Source organism: Suricata suricatta, chromosome 4, assembly GCF_006229205.1.
Source record: "Suricata suricatta isolate VVHF042 chromosome 4, meerkat_22Aug2017_6uvM2_HiC, whole genome shotgun sequence".
In the NCBI taxonomy this organism is placed as follows: Eukaryota; Metazoa; Chordata; class Mammalia; order Carnivora; family Herpestidae; genus Suricata; species Suricata suricatta.
The window spans coordinates 77,158,344-77,175,888 of record NC_043703.1 but is presented as its reverse complement, the minus strand read 5'-3'; the positions used below and the strand labels follow the sequence as shown (position 1 = coordinate 77,175,888).

Below are 17,545 nucleotides of genomic sequence, written 5' to 3'. Positions count from 1 at the left end.
GAGAAAGCTCTACCCCAGAAGTCAAGGTATACAAAGCCTACCTAGGACTGAAGCTGAACTAACAAATGACAGCAGTCTACCTCTGGGGGAGGGGCAAGAACAGACATAAACCCCCCTCTACGGAGCTGGGCCAGGAGAAAGGCTAAAAGCTGAGAGTAGAGCAAGAACACTGCAGAACTCTCTGGAACAACCTGGCCTCCCCGAAGCACAAGGGAATGTTAGAGGAATGTGAAGCTGGCGGTACACTTACGGGAACCATGGGGATACCTTCTTCTCCACTAGATTGACTCAAAGTATGCTAAAAGTTTAGCAGAAAAAGGGCATGTCGACATCCAGGCATAAATACTGCTTCATCTCAACTTCCCATTTTCTGTGCACAATGTCAACATTCAGTGAAAAATTACAAGAAACACAGGAAGGCAAGGGAAACCACCCTTGGTCAAGAGACAAAGCAACTGACAGAATTAGACTTAGAGATAACGCACATAGTAGAACTATCAGACTGGGAACTAAAAGTTAACTACAGTGTAATATGTTAAATGCTCTAATGGACAAGTGAACAAATGAGGACTTTCAGCAGAGAGCTGGCAGGTGAAAGAAAGAGTCTAACAGAAATATGAGACACAACAATGACAATGACAAAAATAAAAGCTGCCTTTGACAGTGTGGTAGCCAGCCTCTAAGACAGTCCCCAGTGATCCCTGCTTCCTGGTATGCAAGCCCTAATATAGCCTCACCCGCACTGCATAGGCCTGACCTGTGCACCCACAGGGTGCGATAAAAATGAGCACATGGCTTCTGAGGTCAGGTCATCATGTTATTGCAGCTTCCACCGCCTCGAAGATCACTCACCTGGGGAAGCCAAAGGCCAGTCAGGAGAACATTCAAGCAAACCTACAAGAGGTCTACAGGGGAAGAAACCACAGTCTCCTGTCAATTAATATGACAACCGTGTGAATGATGCATCTTGAAAATGAACCTGCCAACCTCACCAAGGCTTAGATAATAACAACCCTGGCCAATGTCTTAACTGAAACATCAAGAGAAACCCTAAGCAAGAATCGCTCAACCAAGGTACTCCCAAGATAACACAGGTTTATTGTTGTTTTGGGGTAATTTGTGACACAACAGGTAACTAATACAGACAGTATTATTAGAACTCTCTATAACAATGAAAAACACTCCATGAAATGAAAGGTCAGTAAAAATTACCCAAACTAAAACACACACACACACACACACACACACACACACACACACACACACACACAAGCTTGGGGGCAGAGAGGGACAGAACAGAGCATCTAAAAGCTATGAAACCATATGAAGTACTTTAATATACACAAAATTGGAATCCCAAAAAAGAGAGAAGGGAGAAAAAAAAATTTAAGAGAAAGTGACCAAGATATTTCCAAAATGAACATAATCTCACAGATCCAAGAAGGTCAGAACACCAAGTAGGGTGGATAGCAAATACACACACACACACACACACTCCTAGACACCTCATATTCAAAGTGCTAACAACAAAAAATATGAAAAATATTATTCTGAGGCAAAGAAAAAAGACATATTACATACAGAAAGTAAAGAGAATAATAAAGCAGACTTCTTGTCAGAAACTATGCAAGCCAGAAGATTATGAAATGACATATTTAAAGAACTGAAAAAAAACTGTTAACATAGATTTCTATACCAAGAAAAAAGTTACTTTAAAAATGGAAGGGGAAAAAACTGAAGTCTTTCTCTGTAAAAGCTGAGAGAATTCTTTACCAGCAGACTTGCACTCTAAGGAACCTTAAAGGAAGTCTTTCGGACAAAAAGTGTATGATTCCAGGAGAAATCTGATTTATACACACATAAAAGGGAATAATGCTGCAATGGTGGAAATGAAGAGAAGTATAAGGTTTAATTTAGTTGCTCTAAATGTTAGTTGGATGTATGAAGAAAAAGTAGTGGTACCGTAGCTGCAGTTTTGGCATGTGCAAAAGAGGAATCTGTGGCAACTGCACAAAAGATGGAAGGAAGGAACTGGGAGTATGTCATTATAAGGTCCTTACATGACACATGAAGGCTAATTTTAAAAAAATATCATAAACCCTGTGGTAATCACCAAAATAGATTTTTGAGAGTTATAAATCATGAGCCAATCATGGAAATAAAATGGAATGATAAAGGGGCACCTGAGTGGCTCAGTCGGTTAAGCATCCGACTTCGGCTCAAATCATGATCTCATGGTTCATGGGTTCGAGCACCACATCGGGCTCTGTGCTGACAGCTCAGAGCCTGAAGCCTGCTTCGGATTCTGTGTCTCCCCCTCTCTCTGCCCCTCCCCAAATTGCACCCTGTCTCTTTCTCTTTCTCTCTCTCTCTCAAAATTAAACATTAAAAAAAATTTTAATGGAATGATAAATTTAAAAAACCTCAATCCAAAAGGCAGCTAAAAGGAAGGTGGGGGAGAACAAAAAACAAATGGAACAAATGGAGGGGGAGGGGGAAGAAAACAGTGAAGTAGAAAGACCCTAGGCCTCATCCCACAAATACAACTAGATAACTATCAAATCATCCTAAATACCCCAAAAATCAACCTGAATGTTGGTAAAATAAACTCTACAACTGAAGATAGAGAAGAGGGCACATTGAAGAAGGCAGGAAGTGTGGAGATGGAGCGTAGGGGAGAAACGGATCATAAGTGTTGCAGAGGGGAAGGAGCCATGAAGAAAAGAGCAAGAGAGAAAGAGGGGGCACACGAGGAGAGTATTTCCCCATAGCCATTGGCTTGGAAAGCAAAAGGAGCTGAATTTCCTCAGTTCTTGCAAGCAGAGGGCTTAAAGCCTGGAGTTCTAAGTGTCAATGGGCTAGGACCCAGAAGAGTCCAGAGGCAAGGTGACTGCTCTGGGAGACAAAGCAGGCAGACAACCAGGGACATACAGCATGGCAACAGTGATCTGAAGAGCACCTGGGGCACACAGTGGGGAAATTATCTGTTCTTCTCAAAGCATATTCCTGAGAGGCAGCATTCAGAGAGACGTCTCCGTGACCAGATGAGCTGACCAGTGCCATTTCCCTTCCCTGCCCTAAGTATAAACACAGAGCCACCTGCAGGACCCAGACAGCATGGACAATGGCTAACAGGCTTACACCAAGCCCCACCCCCGCCCCACCCCCACATACTCCAGTGAGACCTCCCTCCTCAGTCATGCTTGCCTCAATCCCATCACAGTGAGCCCCTCCACCAGAAGACCAGCACAAACCCATGACCAGACCTTGTCTCCCAACCAGAGAGTTTTACAGGGCCCTGGCAGAGTGGAGGCGGTGACAGGTCTCATTTCATAAGCAGCCCAGAACACAGCTAGTTAAAACTCCCCATATTCAGGCCAGGCACCAAACACTGCCCACAGAAGGCAAGGAGAGCCTCTGCAGATGACTCGCCTGAAGGACAGACCAGAACATAACAGCAGAATGCACACAACACACACCAGAGATGCTCCCTGAAGGGCCAGGCACTGGGCACTACATGGCCTCTTCTTCTATTACTTTCAGGAAAAAGAGATGTAACTGTCTTTCTAACACACAGAAGCAGCTAGAGACTTAGACAAAATGAGAAGACAGAGGAACGTACCCCAAATGAAAAAACAAGATAAGGCCATAGGCAGAGATCTAAGCAAAACAGATGTAAGTAACCTGCCTGATGGAGAACTTAAAGCATTGATCATAAGGATACTCACAGGGAGACCCTTACCACAGAGATAAAAGAGTTAAAAAAGAATCATTCAGAGACAGTGCAATAAATAAGATTAGAAACATGCTTGATGCATCGAACAGCAGACTGGAAGAAAAGCAGAGGAAAGATTTAATGACCTAGAAGACAAAGTAATGGAAAGCAATAAAGCTGAACAAAAGAGAGAAGGAAGAATCTTATAAAACAAGAAGAAACTTAGGGAACTCAATGACTCCATCAAATGTAATAACATTTGTATTATAAGAATCCTGGTTGAAGGAGAAAGAGAAAAGGGGGCAGAAAATTCTTTTTGAAGAAATAATACCTGAGAAGTTCCCTCATCTAGGGAAGCAAGCAGATACCAGATCCAAGAGACACAGAGAAACCCCAACAAAGTCAACAAAAACAGACCCACACTGAGACATATTATAATTAAACTGGCAAAATATGGTGATAAGGAAAAAAAAATATTCAAAGCAGGTATACAAAAGAAGACAGTTACTTATAAGGGCAAATCCATAAGCAGATTTTTCAGCAGAAACTCTCCAAGCCAAAAAGGACTGGTATGCTATATTCAAAGTGCTAGGTGGGAAAAATCTGCAGCCAAGAATACTCTATCCTCAAGGCTATTCAAAATAGAAGGAGAAATGAAAAGCTTCACAGATAAACAAAAATTAAAGGAGTTCATGACCACTAAACCAGTCCTGCAAGAAATACTAGAGAGGACTCTGTGAATGGAAAAGAAAGACCAAAAGTGACAGTATGACCATAGGAAACACAAAAGCATAAAAATGAATGTTTCTATAAGCGATCAGTCAAGGGAGTGCCTACGTAACTCAGTCAGTTGAGCATCCAGCTTCAGCTCAGGTCATGATCTCTCAGTTTGAGGGTTCAAGCCCCACATCAGGCTCTGTGCTGACAGCTCAGAGCCTGGAGCCTGTCTTTAGATTCTGTGTCTCCCTCTCTTTCTGATCCTCCCCTGCTCACGCTATCTTTCGCTCTCTCTCAAAAATAAAACATTAAAAAAATAATATAAAATAAATACCGTAACGAGACAAAGAAGGGCACTATATACCAAAAAAGGGAACAATCCATAAAAAGATATAACAATTGTAAATACTTATGCACCCAACATGGAAGCACTCAAAAACAGTAAGAAACATAAAGGAACTCATTGATAATACAGTAATAGTAGGGGCTTTAACACCCCACTTAATCAATGGACAGACCATCTCAACAGAAAATTACCAAGGAAACAATGGCTTTGAATAACATACTGGAACAGATGGATTTAACATATATTCAGAACATTCCATCCTAAAACAGCAGAAAGCAAATTGTTATCAAGTGCACATGGAATAAGAGACGGCATAGGATGCTACAACACAGGCCTCAAGCAATTTAGGAAGATCGAAGTCATTCCATGCATATTTTCTGACCACAACACTATGAAACTAGAAGTCAACCACAACAAAAAATGTGGAAGACCACAAATACACAGAGTTAACATAAAATGCTACTAAACAATGAGTGGGTCAACCAGGACATAAAAGAAGAGATTTAAAAAAAGTATTGGAAACAAATGAAAATGACAGCACAAGGGCCTAAAATTTTGGGGTGCAACAAAAGCAGTTCTAAGAGAGAAGCTTATAACAGACAGCTCTACCTCAAGAACAAGAAAAACTTCCAATACACAACCTATTCTTACGCCTAAAGAAACTAGAAGAAGAACAAGAAAGAGAACCTAAAACTAGCAGAAGGAAGGAAATAATAAGGATCAAAGCAGAAATAAATGATACAGAAACTAAATAAACAACAAAACAGATCAAAAAAACCAGAAGCTGGTTCTTACAAAATTAATAAAATCAATAAACCTTTAGCCAGACTTATCAAAAAGAGAAGGACCCAAAGAAATAAAACCACAAATAAAAGAAAACAAATAACCAACACCACAGAAATACAAACAATTATAAGAAATTATGAAAAAACTAGGTGCCAACAAATTGGACAACCTAGAAGAAATAAATTCCTAGAAACATATAAATTACCAAAAGTGAAACAAGAACAAAGAAAAACTTTGGACAGACCAATAACCAGCAAAGAAACTGAGTCAGTAATCAGAAACCTTCCAAAAAACAAAAGTCCTGGACCAGATGGCTTCACAGGTGAGTTCCAGCAAACATTTAATGAAGGGTTAATACCTATTCTTCTCGAACTATTCCAATACTTAGAAAAGGATGGAAAACTTCCAAAATCGTTCTATGAGGTCAGCATTACCCTGATACTAAAACCAGATAAAGGCAGCACTAAAAAAAACAGAACTATATTGAGACTCTTTTTTCATTTTTTTTTAAATGTTTTTATTTTTTATTTTTGAGAAAGAAAGACAATGTGAGCAGGGGAGGGTCAGAAAGAGACACAGAATCCTAAGACAGGCTCTGAGCTGTCAGCACAGAGCCCAACGCGGGGCTCAAACCCACGAACTGTGAGATCATGACCTGAGCCAAAGTCAGACGGCCAACTGACTGAGCCACCCAGGCGCCCCTATCGAGACTCTTAAATATAGAGAACAGAGGGTTACTGGAGGGCTTTTGGGAGGGGGGATGGGCCAAATGGGTAAGTGTGGGGAGCGGCAAAGATTCAGCTCCTTGGCCATTTGCTAGCCGGATATGTCACTCCCTGTGGGGAGTTGCAAAATAGGCAGGAGCACCACTCCCTGCCAGAGGAGAAGCCAGAAGATCAAAGATTAACTGCCTGCAGGCAGGGTAGCTTCAGCCCCTCAGGCGCTGTGCTACAACACTTTAGTCTGGTTCCCCTTTTACTTCAGTCTTAATCCCTTAACCCTGTTTCCTAGCAACCGACCTAGGTCAGCTGCCTTGAAACCTTTATAAGAGACAGTTTTCTGAATAAAGCTCTCTTTTTCTTGCCTGATCGGAAACCGTGAGTTGTGTCTTCACTCTCTGTGCATCCCCCTTCCTGTCCTTTCTCTCCCTCCCTCAGGAAAAGAACCCACGAGGACTCTCCGCCCTGCCGGTCAGGGTGGACGAGACAGGTACCGCCGAACGCCGGGGATGAGCGCGCCGGGACCGGCTTCGGTTAAGACAGGTAAGGGCATTAAGGAATCTACTCCTGAAATCATTGTTGCACTATATGCTAACTACCTTGGATGTAAATTTTAAAAAATAAATTGAAAAAAAGAGAGACGTATAAGCCAGTATCTCTGATGAATACATATGCAAAAGTCCTCAACAAAAAACCAGCAAACTAAATCCAACAATACATTAAAAAAACCATCCATGACCGATCAAGTGGGATTTGTTCCTGGGTTGCAAGTGTGGTTCAATATTTGCATATCAGTCAACATGATACATACATTAATAAGAGAAAGGATAAGAACCATGTGATTATTTCAATAGATGCAGGAAGAGCATTTGACAAAGTACATCCATTCATGACAAAAATCCTCAACAAAGTAGGCTTAGAGGAAATACACCTGGACATGATAAAACCCGTATATGAAAAACCCACAGCAAATATCCTAAATGGGGGAAAACTGACAGCTTTCCCTCTACAGTCAGGACCAAGACAGGAATGTCCACTCTTGCCACTTTCTGTAAACATCAATTTATTATTTTTTTGAGTGCGTGCACCATGTGAATAGGGGAGGGGCAGAGGGAGAAAGAGGGAGAGGGAGGGAGGAGGGGAGGAAGGGAGAGAGAGAGAGGATTGGGCTCCCAGCATGGAGACCAATGAGGGACTCAATCTCGTGGCCTGCAAGATCATGACCTGGGCCAAAATCAAGGGTCAGACACTTGAAACTCCAGTCCCACTTCTATTCAACACAGTATTGGAAGTCTTAGCCACAGAAATCAGACAACAAAAAGAAATAAGAGGCATCCAGATCACGAAAGCAGTAAAACTTTCATTATTTGCAGAGAACATAAAACTCTGTATAGAAAACCTGAAAGACGCCATCAAAAAACTACTAGAACTAAAACACCAATTCAGTAAAGTCACAGGTTACAAAATCAACATACAGATGTCTGTTGCATTTCTATACACCCATAATAAAGCAGCAGAAAGAGAAATTAAGAAATCAATCCCATTTACAATTACATGAAAAATAATAAGATACCTAGGAATAAACCTAACCAAAGAGGTAAAGGCCTATATTCTGAAAACTATAAAAGACTGATGAAAGAAACTGAAGACAACACAAAAAAATGGAAAGATATTCTATGTTCATGGATAGGAAGAACAAATATTATTAAAAGGGCTATATAACGCAAGGCAATCTACATATGTAATACAATCCCTACCAAAATGCCAATGGCATTTTTTCACAGAACTAGAACAAACAATCTTAAAAAGAATGTAGAGCCACAGAAGATCCTGAATAGCCAAAACAATCTTGAAAAAGAAAAGCAAAGCTGGAGACATCATAATTCTAGACTTCAAGTCATATTACAGAGCTGTAGTGATCAAGACAGTATGGTACTGGCCCCCAAATAGACACATGGATCAATGGAATAGAATATAAAACACAGGCATGAACCCATGGTTATATGGCCAATTAATCTGGGCAAAGCAGGAAAGAATATCCAATAAGATACAGACTGTCTCCTCCACAAACGGTATTGGGAAAACTGGACAGCCACACGCAAAAGAATGAAATTGGAACATTCTCTTTCACCATACACAAGAATAAACTCAAAATGGATTAGAGACCTAAATATGGCACCTGAAGCCATAAAAATTCTTGAAGAGAGCACAGGCAGTGATTTCTCTAACATCGGGCCACAGCATTTGGTCTTGATAGGTCTCTGAGGCAAGGGAAACAAAAGCAAAGTAAACTTTGGGACTACATCAAAATAACAAGTTTCTGCATAGCAAAGGAAACATCAACAAAACTAAAAGGCAACCTATGGAAAGGGAGAGGATATTTGCAAATGATAGATGTGATAAAGGGTTAGTATCCAAAACCTAAAGGAACTTACAAAACTCATACCCAAAAAACAAACAATCCACATTAAAAATGGGCACAAGATATGAATAGAGAAGACATCCAAATGACCAACAGACATGTAAAAAGATGCTCAAGATCACTGGTCATCAGGTAAATACAAATCAAAACTACAATGAGCTAGCCCCTCACACCTGTCAAAATGGCTAAAATCAACAACACAAGAAACAACAGGTGTCAGCAAGGATGCAGAGAGAGGGGAGCCCTCTCGCACTGTTGGTGGGAATGCAAACTGGCACAGCCACTCTGGAAAACAGTGTGGAGGTTCCTCAAAAAGTTAAAATAGAAGTATCCTATGACTCAGCAATCACACTATGTATTTACCCAAAGAATACAAAAATACTAATTCAATGAGATACATGCACCCCAATGTTGATAGCAGCATTATTTACAACAGCCAAATTATGGGAAAAGCCTGTTTCCACTGATTGATGAATGGATAAAGACGAGATGGTATGTTTATGTATTGTATGTATAATGGAATATTACTCAACCATAAAGAAAGAATGAAATCTTGCCATTTGCAGCAACATGGAGTTACAGAATATTATGCTAAGCAAAATAAGTCAGTGAAAAACAAATACCATATGATAACTCTTATGTGGAATTTTAAGAAACAAAATATTTGGAATATTATAGAAAAGGCCAAACGGTAGGGCCAACAAAACCCCAAACAGATGGCTGTTAGATGGGACTTGAGAAGAGGGGAGGAGACAGAGCAGGGGAAGGAGGGAGCTCTGTGTGGAAATGGAAACGTCCTCGTTTGCATGTGATGGTTATATGCATTTGTCCTATATATATTACCTGATTATATGCATTTGTCAAAACACATAGAACTGATTAATAAAAATAGTGACTTTTATTATATGTAAACTATACTTCAGTAAACTTTATTTTATAAATTTTTCTTTAAAAACAAAAACATATGGAGGGATTCCTGGGTGGCTCAGTCAGCTAAGCATCTTGAGTTTGGCTCAGGACATGATCTCGCTGTGGCTCTAGGCTGACAGCTCAGAGCCTGGAACCTGCTTCAGATTCTGTGTCTCCCTCTCTCTCTGACCCTTCCCTGCTCGTGTGTGTGTGTGTGTGTGTGTGTGTGTGTGTGTACACCCTCCCCTGCTCATGTTGTCTCTCTCTCGCTCTCAAAAATAAATATTAAAAAATTTTTTTAAAAACACATGGAACAGGAAAAATAAAATTTAAGTTCCCAGGCGCACTCCTGTGTGTTCTCAGCATCAGCTGCCCCATGAGCCCTTCGCTACACGAGCACCCCACCCCGTACCCACAGCCCCATCGGTACTGAAATGAATATGCAGAGCCTCGGTGAACCAAGTCCTCAAGTCCAACAAGCTTCCATCCTTTAAGAAAACATATAAATTTAAAAGTGATATTAGTGTTTATGAATACTGCACCCTGTCATTCCTGACAGAGTCTGCAAGTCCTCCTCAAAATGACCAGCGTCTTCTAAATTTTAAAGTTAAAGTTCAGATGCCGATTCTGCTCATCTACACAGATGACAAAATTTTCACTTCTAGGGTTTCAGCAATTGTCCTGGTTTTGTATAAGTAAATTCCATTTAAACTTCCTAATTCTATAAGCCATTCCCATGGCCCCTACCGGCTACTTCAATCTCCAGTCTTAAATTCCAGAAATCAGATAAAGGCTCTGTACCACAGCTAATGAGCCTTAATGCTCTTTCAGAGTTGGTCAAAGCTTTAGATGGGCTTTTCAGAACAAACTTACTTTTCCAGCACAGTAGATTTTCTTGCTAGGCAAGATCTGATTTCCAAATTGCACTGAGTTCTAGTAATTCAGGTTTCATTCTTGCCTGCTCCCACGTTTCAGCAGACAATTAAGGAAGTTTCTGACCAGTGCTCCTGCCCTCTGGGCTTTGGGTAGAAGACAATCTACCAGAGAGGGACACTCACATTTCTGGGACTCTGACCCTCAGGGACTCAGTAAACCCTGCAGAGAGACTGTCTGTAGTGGAACAACCATAAGGCAGTGTTTTGCTCATTTGTTAATTCACAAACTCTGTCTCCTGCTTTTTTTTTTTTTAAATATATTTTTTTAATATTTTATTTATTTTTAATACAGAGAGAGACAGAGCATGAGAGGGGGAAGGGCAGAGAGAGAAGGAGACACAGAACCGGAAGCAGGCTCCAGGCTCTGAGCTAGCTGTCAGCACAGAGCCTGACGCGGGGCTCGAACCCACGAACGTGAGATCTGACCTGAGCCGAAGCCGGAGGCTTAACCGACTGAGCCACCCAGGCGCCCCTGTCTCCTGCTTTTGAATAATTCCCAAAAGTAATGATAATTTTTTTGTAAAAAAAATGTCTCCAAATAGCCTAGAATAATATTTCCCTGATGAGAATTTTTGCGTTTGTAAATTGGAAAAAGGACTTACAAGAGCTGATAAGGGGAAAGCTAGCAAGAAGCCCAGGACACGAGGACGAGGTGGGGCCAGGGGTCCTGGTGTAGAGTAGACAGGTGACAGATGGCGCTATGGTCCTTCCGCTTTAATATCATTCTTAGATGGAAGGTTCTTTCAGATTAGATATCAGGTGATAAACATAACAGTTAAGTCCAAAAATTATACTTAAATCTGATACTATCCTGTGCAAATTACACAGCAAGAAGTGTTCTAAGTTTTATTTTATTTTTTTCAATGTTTATTTTTGAGAGACAGCAAGAGACAGAGCTTGAGTTGGGAAGGGGCAGGGAGACACAGATTCCAAAGCAGGCTCCAGGCTCCAAGCTGTCAGCACAGAGCCCAGTCGAGGGCTCGACCCCAGGAACCGTGAGATCATGAGCCAAAGTCAGACCCAAATTCTTTCACTGCTTTCACAGAACACGTCAACAGTGCTCCTACGCGACGTGCACTGCTCCAATGCCGATCCACGTCCTCTCAGGACGCATTCAGGACGGCACTCCAGCACCCCCACGTGGTTTCCACGGCCAGCCTTTTCCCGCCTCTCCAGTCGCCCTGACAGCCTCACCATTCCGCTCCGGTTGCCTCAGATACACTCACTGCAGCTCTCATTCTCTGTTCATTTCCTTTTTTTTCTTTTTTTTTTTAATGTCTGTTATTTTTGAGAGACAGAGCATGAGCAGGGGGAGGGGCAGAGAGACAGGGAGACACAGAATCCGAAGCAGGCTCCAGGCTGTGAGCTGTCAGCACAGAGCCCGATGCAGGGCTCAAACTCAGAAGCCATGAGATCATGACCCGAGCAGAAGTCAGACACGCAACCAAATGAGCCACCCAGGTGCCCCATTTCTGTTTATTTCTGAGACTCTATCCCCATCCGTTCCCCAAAGTCCATTTGTCAAAGGCCCAAGCAGGCTCATATCTTGCCTTCATCAAAGCTTCCCAAACCCTCCCAGCTCAGATCTGGGCTCCTCCCCATTACTCTTCATGGAACTAGAAGTACAAGAAGTTTCCAAAGAATATAATCTCTGATGGGAAATAAATCTAGAGGCATTGACTTCACCCTTCCCTACATTCCCCCCCCCACTCGGCCTGACGCGCTGTCCCACATAACAGCAGCTGCTCAGTACGTAACTGTCACAAATACATTCAACCTACAAAACACAGACTTTAAGAGTGACTTCCAGTACCATGCATAGAACAACAGAGGTTACCCCACATCACTGATATCAAAATTGTATACAAATGCTCACAATATAAAATAATTTGTTTTATACATTTTGAAGCATTTTATATGTGACAAGTGCTGTGGCTAAGCATTTTTCACGCATTATAACTGAATATTCCCCAGAAACTGTCCCCTAAAAGGAAGACTCACCTTATAGTCAAGTCATTATAAAGTTCTCCTTTTATGCAGTACTTTTTTTTTTTTAATAATTTACTGTTTGGGGAAGACACATTGGTCTGAACTACTTCAATCATGCTAGAATAGTGATCATCTGATGAACTCTGTTTTTCAAAATGGGGCCAGGAGACAAAGAAATTTAACGTAGACATTTTAATTATTGATAGGGCATGACTTCACAATTGCTACTGCAGGAAAACTTGTAAATGAACTTTATAAAGATAACTTTAACACACAAAAAAGTAACAGAGCCAGTTGTTATGTCAAGAAACAAGTATAGCACTGAGAGAACAAAAAAACCTAAAGTTTTGAGAATTAGCAATAGAGGCTGGATATAAAACTTCGATGCCATATCACATGTGGGTTAAAAAAGCTCTTCTTATGTTCTGTTTGACATTTGTTTGTGAGGTTTTTTAATGTTTATTTATTTTGAGAGAGAGAGACAGAGAGGTAGAAAGAGGGGGAGAGAGAATCCCAAGCAGACTCCGCTCTGTCAGCACAGAGCCCGACACAGCACCTGAATTCATGAACCATGAGACCATATCCTGAGCCAAAATCAAGAGTCAGATGCTTAGGAGCACCTGGGTGTCTCAGTTGGTTAAGCATCCAGCTAGGGCTTCAGCTTAGGTCATGATCTCATGGTTCGTGGGTTCCAGCCCTGCGTCAGGCTCTGTGCTGACAGCTCAGAGCCTGGAGCCTGCTTCAGATTCTGTGTCTCCCTCTCTCTCTGACCCTCCCCTGCTCGCACTCTGTCTCTCTCTCTTTCAAAAATAAACATTAAAAAAATTTTTAAAGAGTCAGACACTTAACTGACTGAACCACCCAGGGGCCCGGACCCTCGTTTATTAAACGAACTAGAGGAACTGCAGAGCTACGAAGATGGAGAACCTAGGTCGCCTGCATTTGACCTCAATCTCAAAGCTGACCACAGAACACACTGTCGTTTTGTTTTGCTCCCAAATTCTCGGCTGGCAGGTGTCACAGGAACAAAATGAGACGTGCGACGCTGAGGGGGTGGAAATGCGCCAGCGGGGACAGCAGGAGCCAGGCTGGCGTGGGCGAGCCCGCGGAAACCTTACGGCAGCACGTGTGGCATGTTTAGGAGACAGATGTGTGCGCCCGGGCTCTTTGGCAGGGGCAGGGGCTCCGGGAGGGACGATCCCGCCCCCGAGCTGTCCTCCAGCCCCGCTGGGAGCCTCAGCCCTGTCGACAGTTCTCCAAGTTCTCCGTTAAAGTGACGTTGTTGGAAAAGCTAAATGCAAATGGGATCAATGAAAAGGTCTATTTTAGGTGATTTTTTAAGATTTTACCCACTTTTACATCAGAACAGGAATATAATCTCATTCAATAGGAAAATAAAACAAAAGTAAACGTGTTAGCTGTCCAGAAAACCCAGTTGTGCTCAAAACGAACACCTCTGACACAGCCTGTGCGGAGAGCCCACAGAGGAGGCGTTTTGAAACAATGTCTCCTATCGGGTAAGACGGAAGCCCGGCCGACACCGCAGCAACGCGCGCACCGGGCAGGTGGAGCCGGGCAGCCACCGCAGAGACGCGCACAGCCCGCTGGCGCCCGGCTGGGCGCAGCCCCGACTCACCTGGATGTGCACAGCGCCCTCTACCGCCCCGCGGACGTCCACGCAGCCGCTGAGGAGCGACCCCTGCTCTTTGGCGCTCAGTCTGCCTCTCAGGGACCCGCGCAGCTCCAGGACTGCCATCTCCTTTCTGGAAAGAAGAGTGAACCTCTGAGCACTCTCGAGCAAATTTCAAACAACAGCGAGGAACCTAAGTGGCTCCATCGGCAAAGTATCCCACTCTCGGTTTGGGCTCAGGTCATGACCTCGCAGTTCATTGGATTCATTCTCTCTCTCATTCTCTCTCTCTCTCTCTCTCTCTCTCTCTCTCTCTCTCTCTCTCTCTCTCTGCTCTTACCCTATTCACGCACACTCGCTCTCGCTCTCGCTCGCACTCGCTCTCGCTCTCAAAATAATAATTTTTTAATTTAAAAAATTAAACAAAGGGCGCCTGGGTGGCTCAGTGGGTTAAGCATGTGACATCAGCTCAGGTCACAATCTCGTGGTTCGTGGGTTCGGGCCCCGACATCAGGCTCTGTGCTGCCAGCTTGGAGCCTGGAGCCTGTTTGGGATTCTGGGTCTCCCTCTCTCTCTGCCCCTCCCCTGCTCATGTTCTGTCTGTCTCTCAACAATGAATAAACATTTAAGACTTTTTAATGAAAACAAAGGTAAACATTACTCATCCGCAGGGAAATGCAAATCAAAATCACAGTGATATACCACTTCGCACCCATTAGGATAAAAAATAAAATAAAATAAAATAAAATAAAATAAACCAAGAGTTACTGAGGATGTGGAGAAATTGAAACCCTGTGGAAATGTAAAAAGGGACAGCCACTGACTGTGTCAGTTTGATGATCTCTCAAAAAGTTAAAAATAGAAGTACCCAATGACCCAGAATTCCAGTTCTGGTTATGTCCCCCCAAAATGAAAGCAGGTACTCCAACAGGTATTTGTGCATCCACGTCCACAGTAGCAACTGTTTACAGTAACCAAAACATGGGAACAACCAAAACGCCCACACACGGGTGAATGGATAAACAAATGTGGCGTATGCACACAACAGAATTCACTACACTGGAATTCAGCCTTAGAAAAGCAAGGAGATCCGCATGTTACGCAACAACATGGAAGAACCTTGAGGACGTTAGGCTAAGTAAGGAAGCCAGTCACCAAGACAAACGCCGTGGGATCCCATTTATGTGAGGTGCCCAAGACAGCGAAAAGGACAGAGGCAGAGGGAGCATGCCAGCTGCAGCGCTGGCTGAGGTAAACTGATTTCTGGGATACAGTTTCAGTTTTGCAGGATGACCTTTGGGAGCTGGACGGTTGTACAATGAGAATGAACTTAACACCACTGACCCCGACACTTGGAAATTATCGAGATAGTAAATTTTACATGTGCATTTTGCCACAATTCATTTTATTTTCATTTTGTTAAGAGAGGAGACGAGGCCAATAGGAGGTAAGATTGGAAAGTAGTAGTTCTTCACGCGCTTCTTTCAACCCTGGGGAACAGGGGTGAAGGAAGGCATCTCACAATCAGGACCAGCTGGCTTCACGGGGTGTGACCCATGCACAGAGATGGGTGCTCACAAGGGCCCTGGGTGGGGCCTGATGCCCTGCTGTCACTGCCTCAAAATTCTTTTTTTTTGAGAGGGCACAAGTGAGTGAGGGGCAGAGAGGAGAGAGAATCCTATGGGAGGGGGGGAGGAGCAGGGCTCACCCTAAGAGGGGCTCACTCTCACCTGAAGCCAGGCCTGAGCTCACCCCATGGGGGGCTCAAACTCACAATCATGACATGCACTGAAGTCAGATGCTTAACAGACTGAGCCCAGGCACCCCTCATTGTCTCAAAATTCTTAATCACTATCAAGCAAAGGGCCCCACATTTTTATGTGACCTCATAAATTATGTAGTCAGTCCTGCTTATAACTTGTGATGTATTAAACAAGACAGAGAACATGAACACACACACACACACACACACACACACGCATGCACACGTGCGTGCGCGCACACACACACACACACACACACACAGTTGTCTAAGGAACATTTATGCTTTCCAAAAAACTCTGGATTTTTTCCAATGAGTCAAGTAATTTTTACATCACTGGATGTCATGGTTTTTATCTTTAAGCTGCGAAGTCTTCAGCCAAACGCCACCAGGAACACATGTACAGTGGGACGGGTCGGGTTACACTGCAGTGAGGGAGAGTGCCACCAGGGGGCGCGGTGGGGTATTAGTAAGCATGCCTACGAGAGCACCTAGAGCAGGTTCTGAGCTTTGCCTGGTGATTTGACAGAGGGTCTGATGGTCTGAGTTCACTGGACTGGATGCTGTAGAAACCAAAGGCAATCTGAGGACTGAGTGTCTCAATAAACATCAATATCTGGAGGGCAGACTAGATGGAAGATAAAGTCGTAATGGGCAAAGAAGGAACAGTCATTCATTTTAGCTGAAAGGGGTGCTCAGTACTTGTGGGTTTGCACAGTGCCCTCCTCTTTGTCTGTGCTTAGGCAAATTTAAAACGGGATCTTGCTTTGTCTCGTTCTGTCATGGTCTAAGAGTGACCTTGTCTGAGGCGGGTGTTCATGAGACTGCTTGTATCCAACAGAAGAATGCCATGGCCCACCTGGGAGCACCCGGCCAGGTCCAGAGGTCAGGGCTGTGCTTCTGTTGTTTTGTCTTTGTTCTTTCTCTTTCTTAAAGCCATCATTTTGTTTTGTTTTAGCTACAAATTGAGGAACAAATTGCTACTGTTACTGGAAAAAAAAGATACGCCAAAATGCAAATAGACTTATTTATTATAATTTACAAAAAGAAGCTTCCTGGCAAAGATAAGGAGTCAACAAATGATCAGGCAGATAGATTCAAAGGCTCTCCTGCTTCTGGGTCAGCAAACATAAAAATGCCACAGCAGGTCACCATCACACGATCAGAACTCGAATTATTCTAAAGGAGATGGAGAATCTGAGATTATTGGCATAGGGATAATTTGAAAGGTCTATAATAGATTAGCTTTAAAAAAATCTACTTTCAAATTGGGCCAGAAAATGGCTACCTAATTTTGGAGGATCCTAAGGACACACACGTGGGTGTCCCTCCTCGGAACAAGTCCCTGCTGGGAACTGAACACCCCTGAGAAGCAGGCACTGGAAAACATTTTTACACACAAACATTCCTTGAAGTTGAAGTTTATAAAGTTAGTTACTGAAAACACACAAAAACTGTTTCTTAACCAGTTCAAGAAATTTGTATTAGTTGTATAGAATATCGTGTAGTGTCTTAGCGACAGATTAGAAATCTATGATTTATAAATTTGATAAGCTAAAATCAAGAAAACTGACTGAGCCACCCAGGCGCCCCTCACATCATGTTTTTGATCCAT

The 17,545-nt window shown here is 42.9% G+C and overlaps 1 protein-coding gene across 1 annotated transcript in view; it reads right to left on the bottom strand.

The window, feature by feature from the left end:
- Nucleotides 1-17,545, bottom strand: part of CRYL1 (crystallin lambda 1) — a 126,926-nt gene that overhangs the window by 78,352 nt on the left and 31,029 nt on the right. The window contains exon 3 of the mRNA XM_029936994.1: nucleotides 14,175-14,301. Coding sequence (XP_029792854.1) covers nucleotides 14,175-14,301 — 127 coding nt within the window. The remainder of the gene's footprint in view (nucleotides 1-14,174; nucleotides 14,302-17,545) is intronic.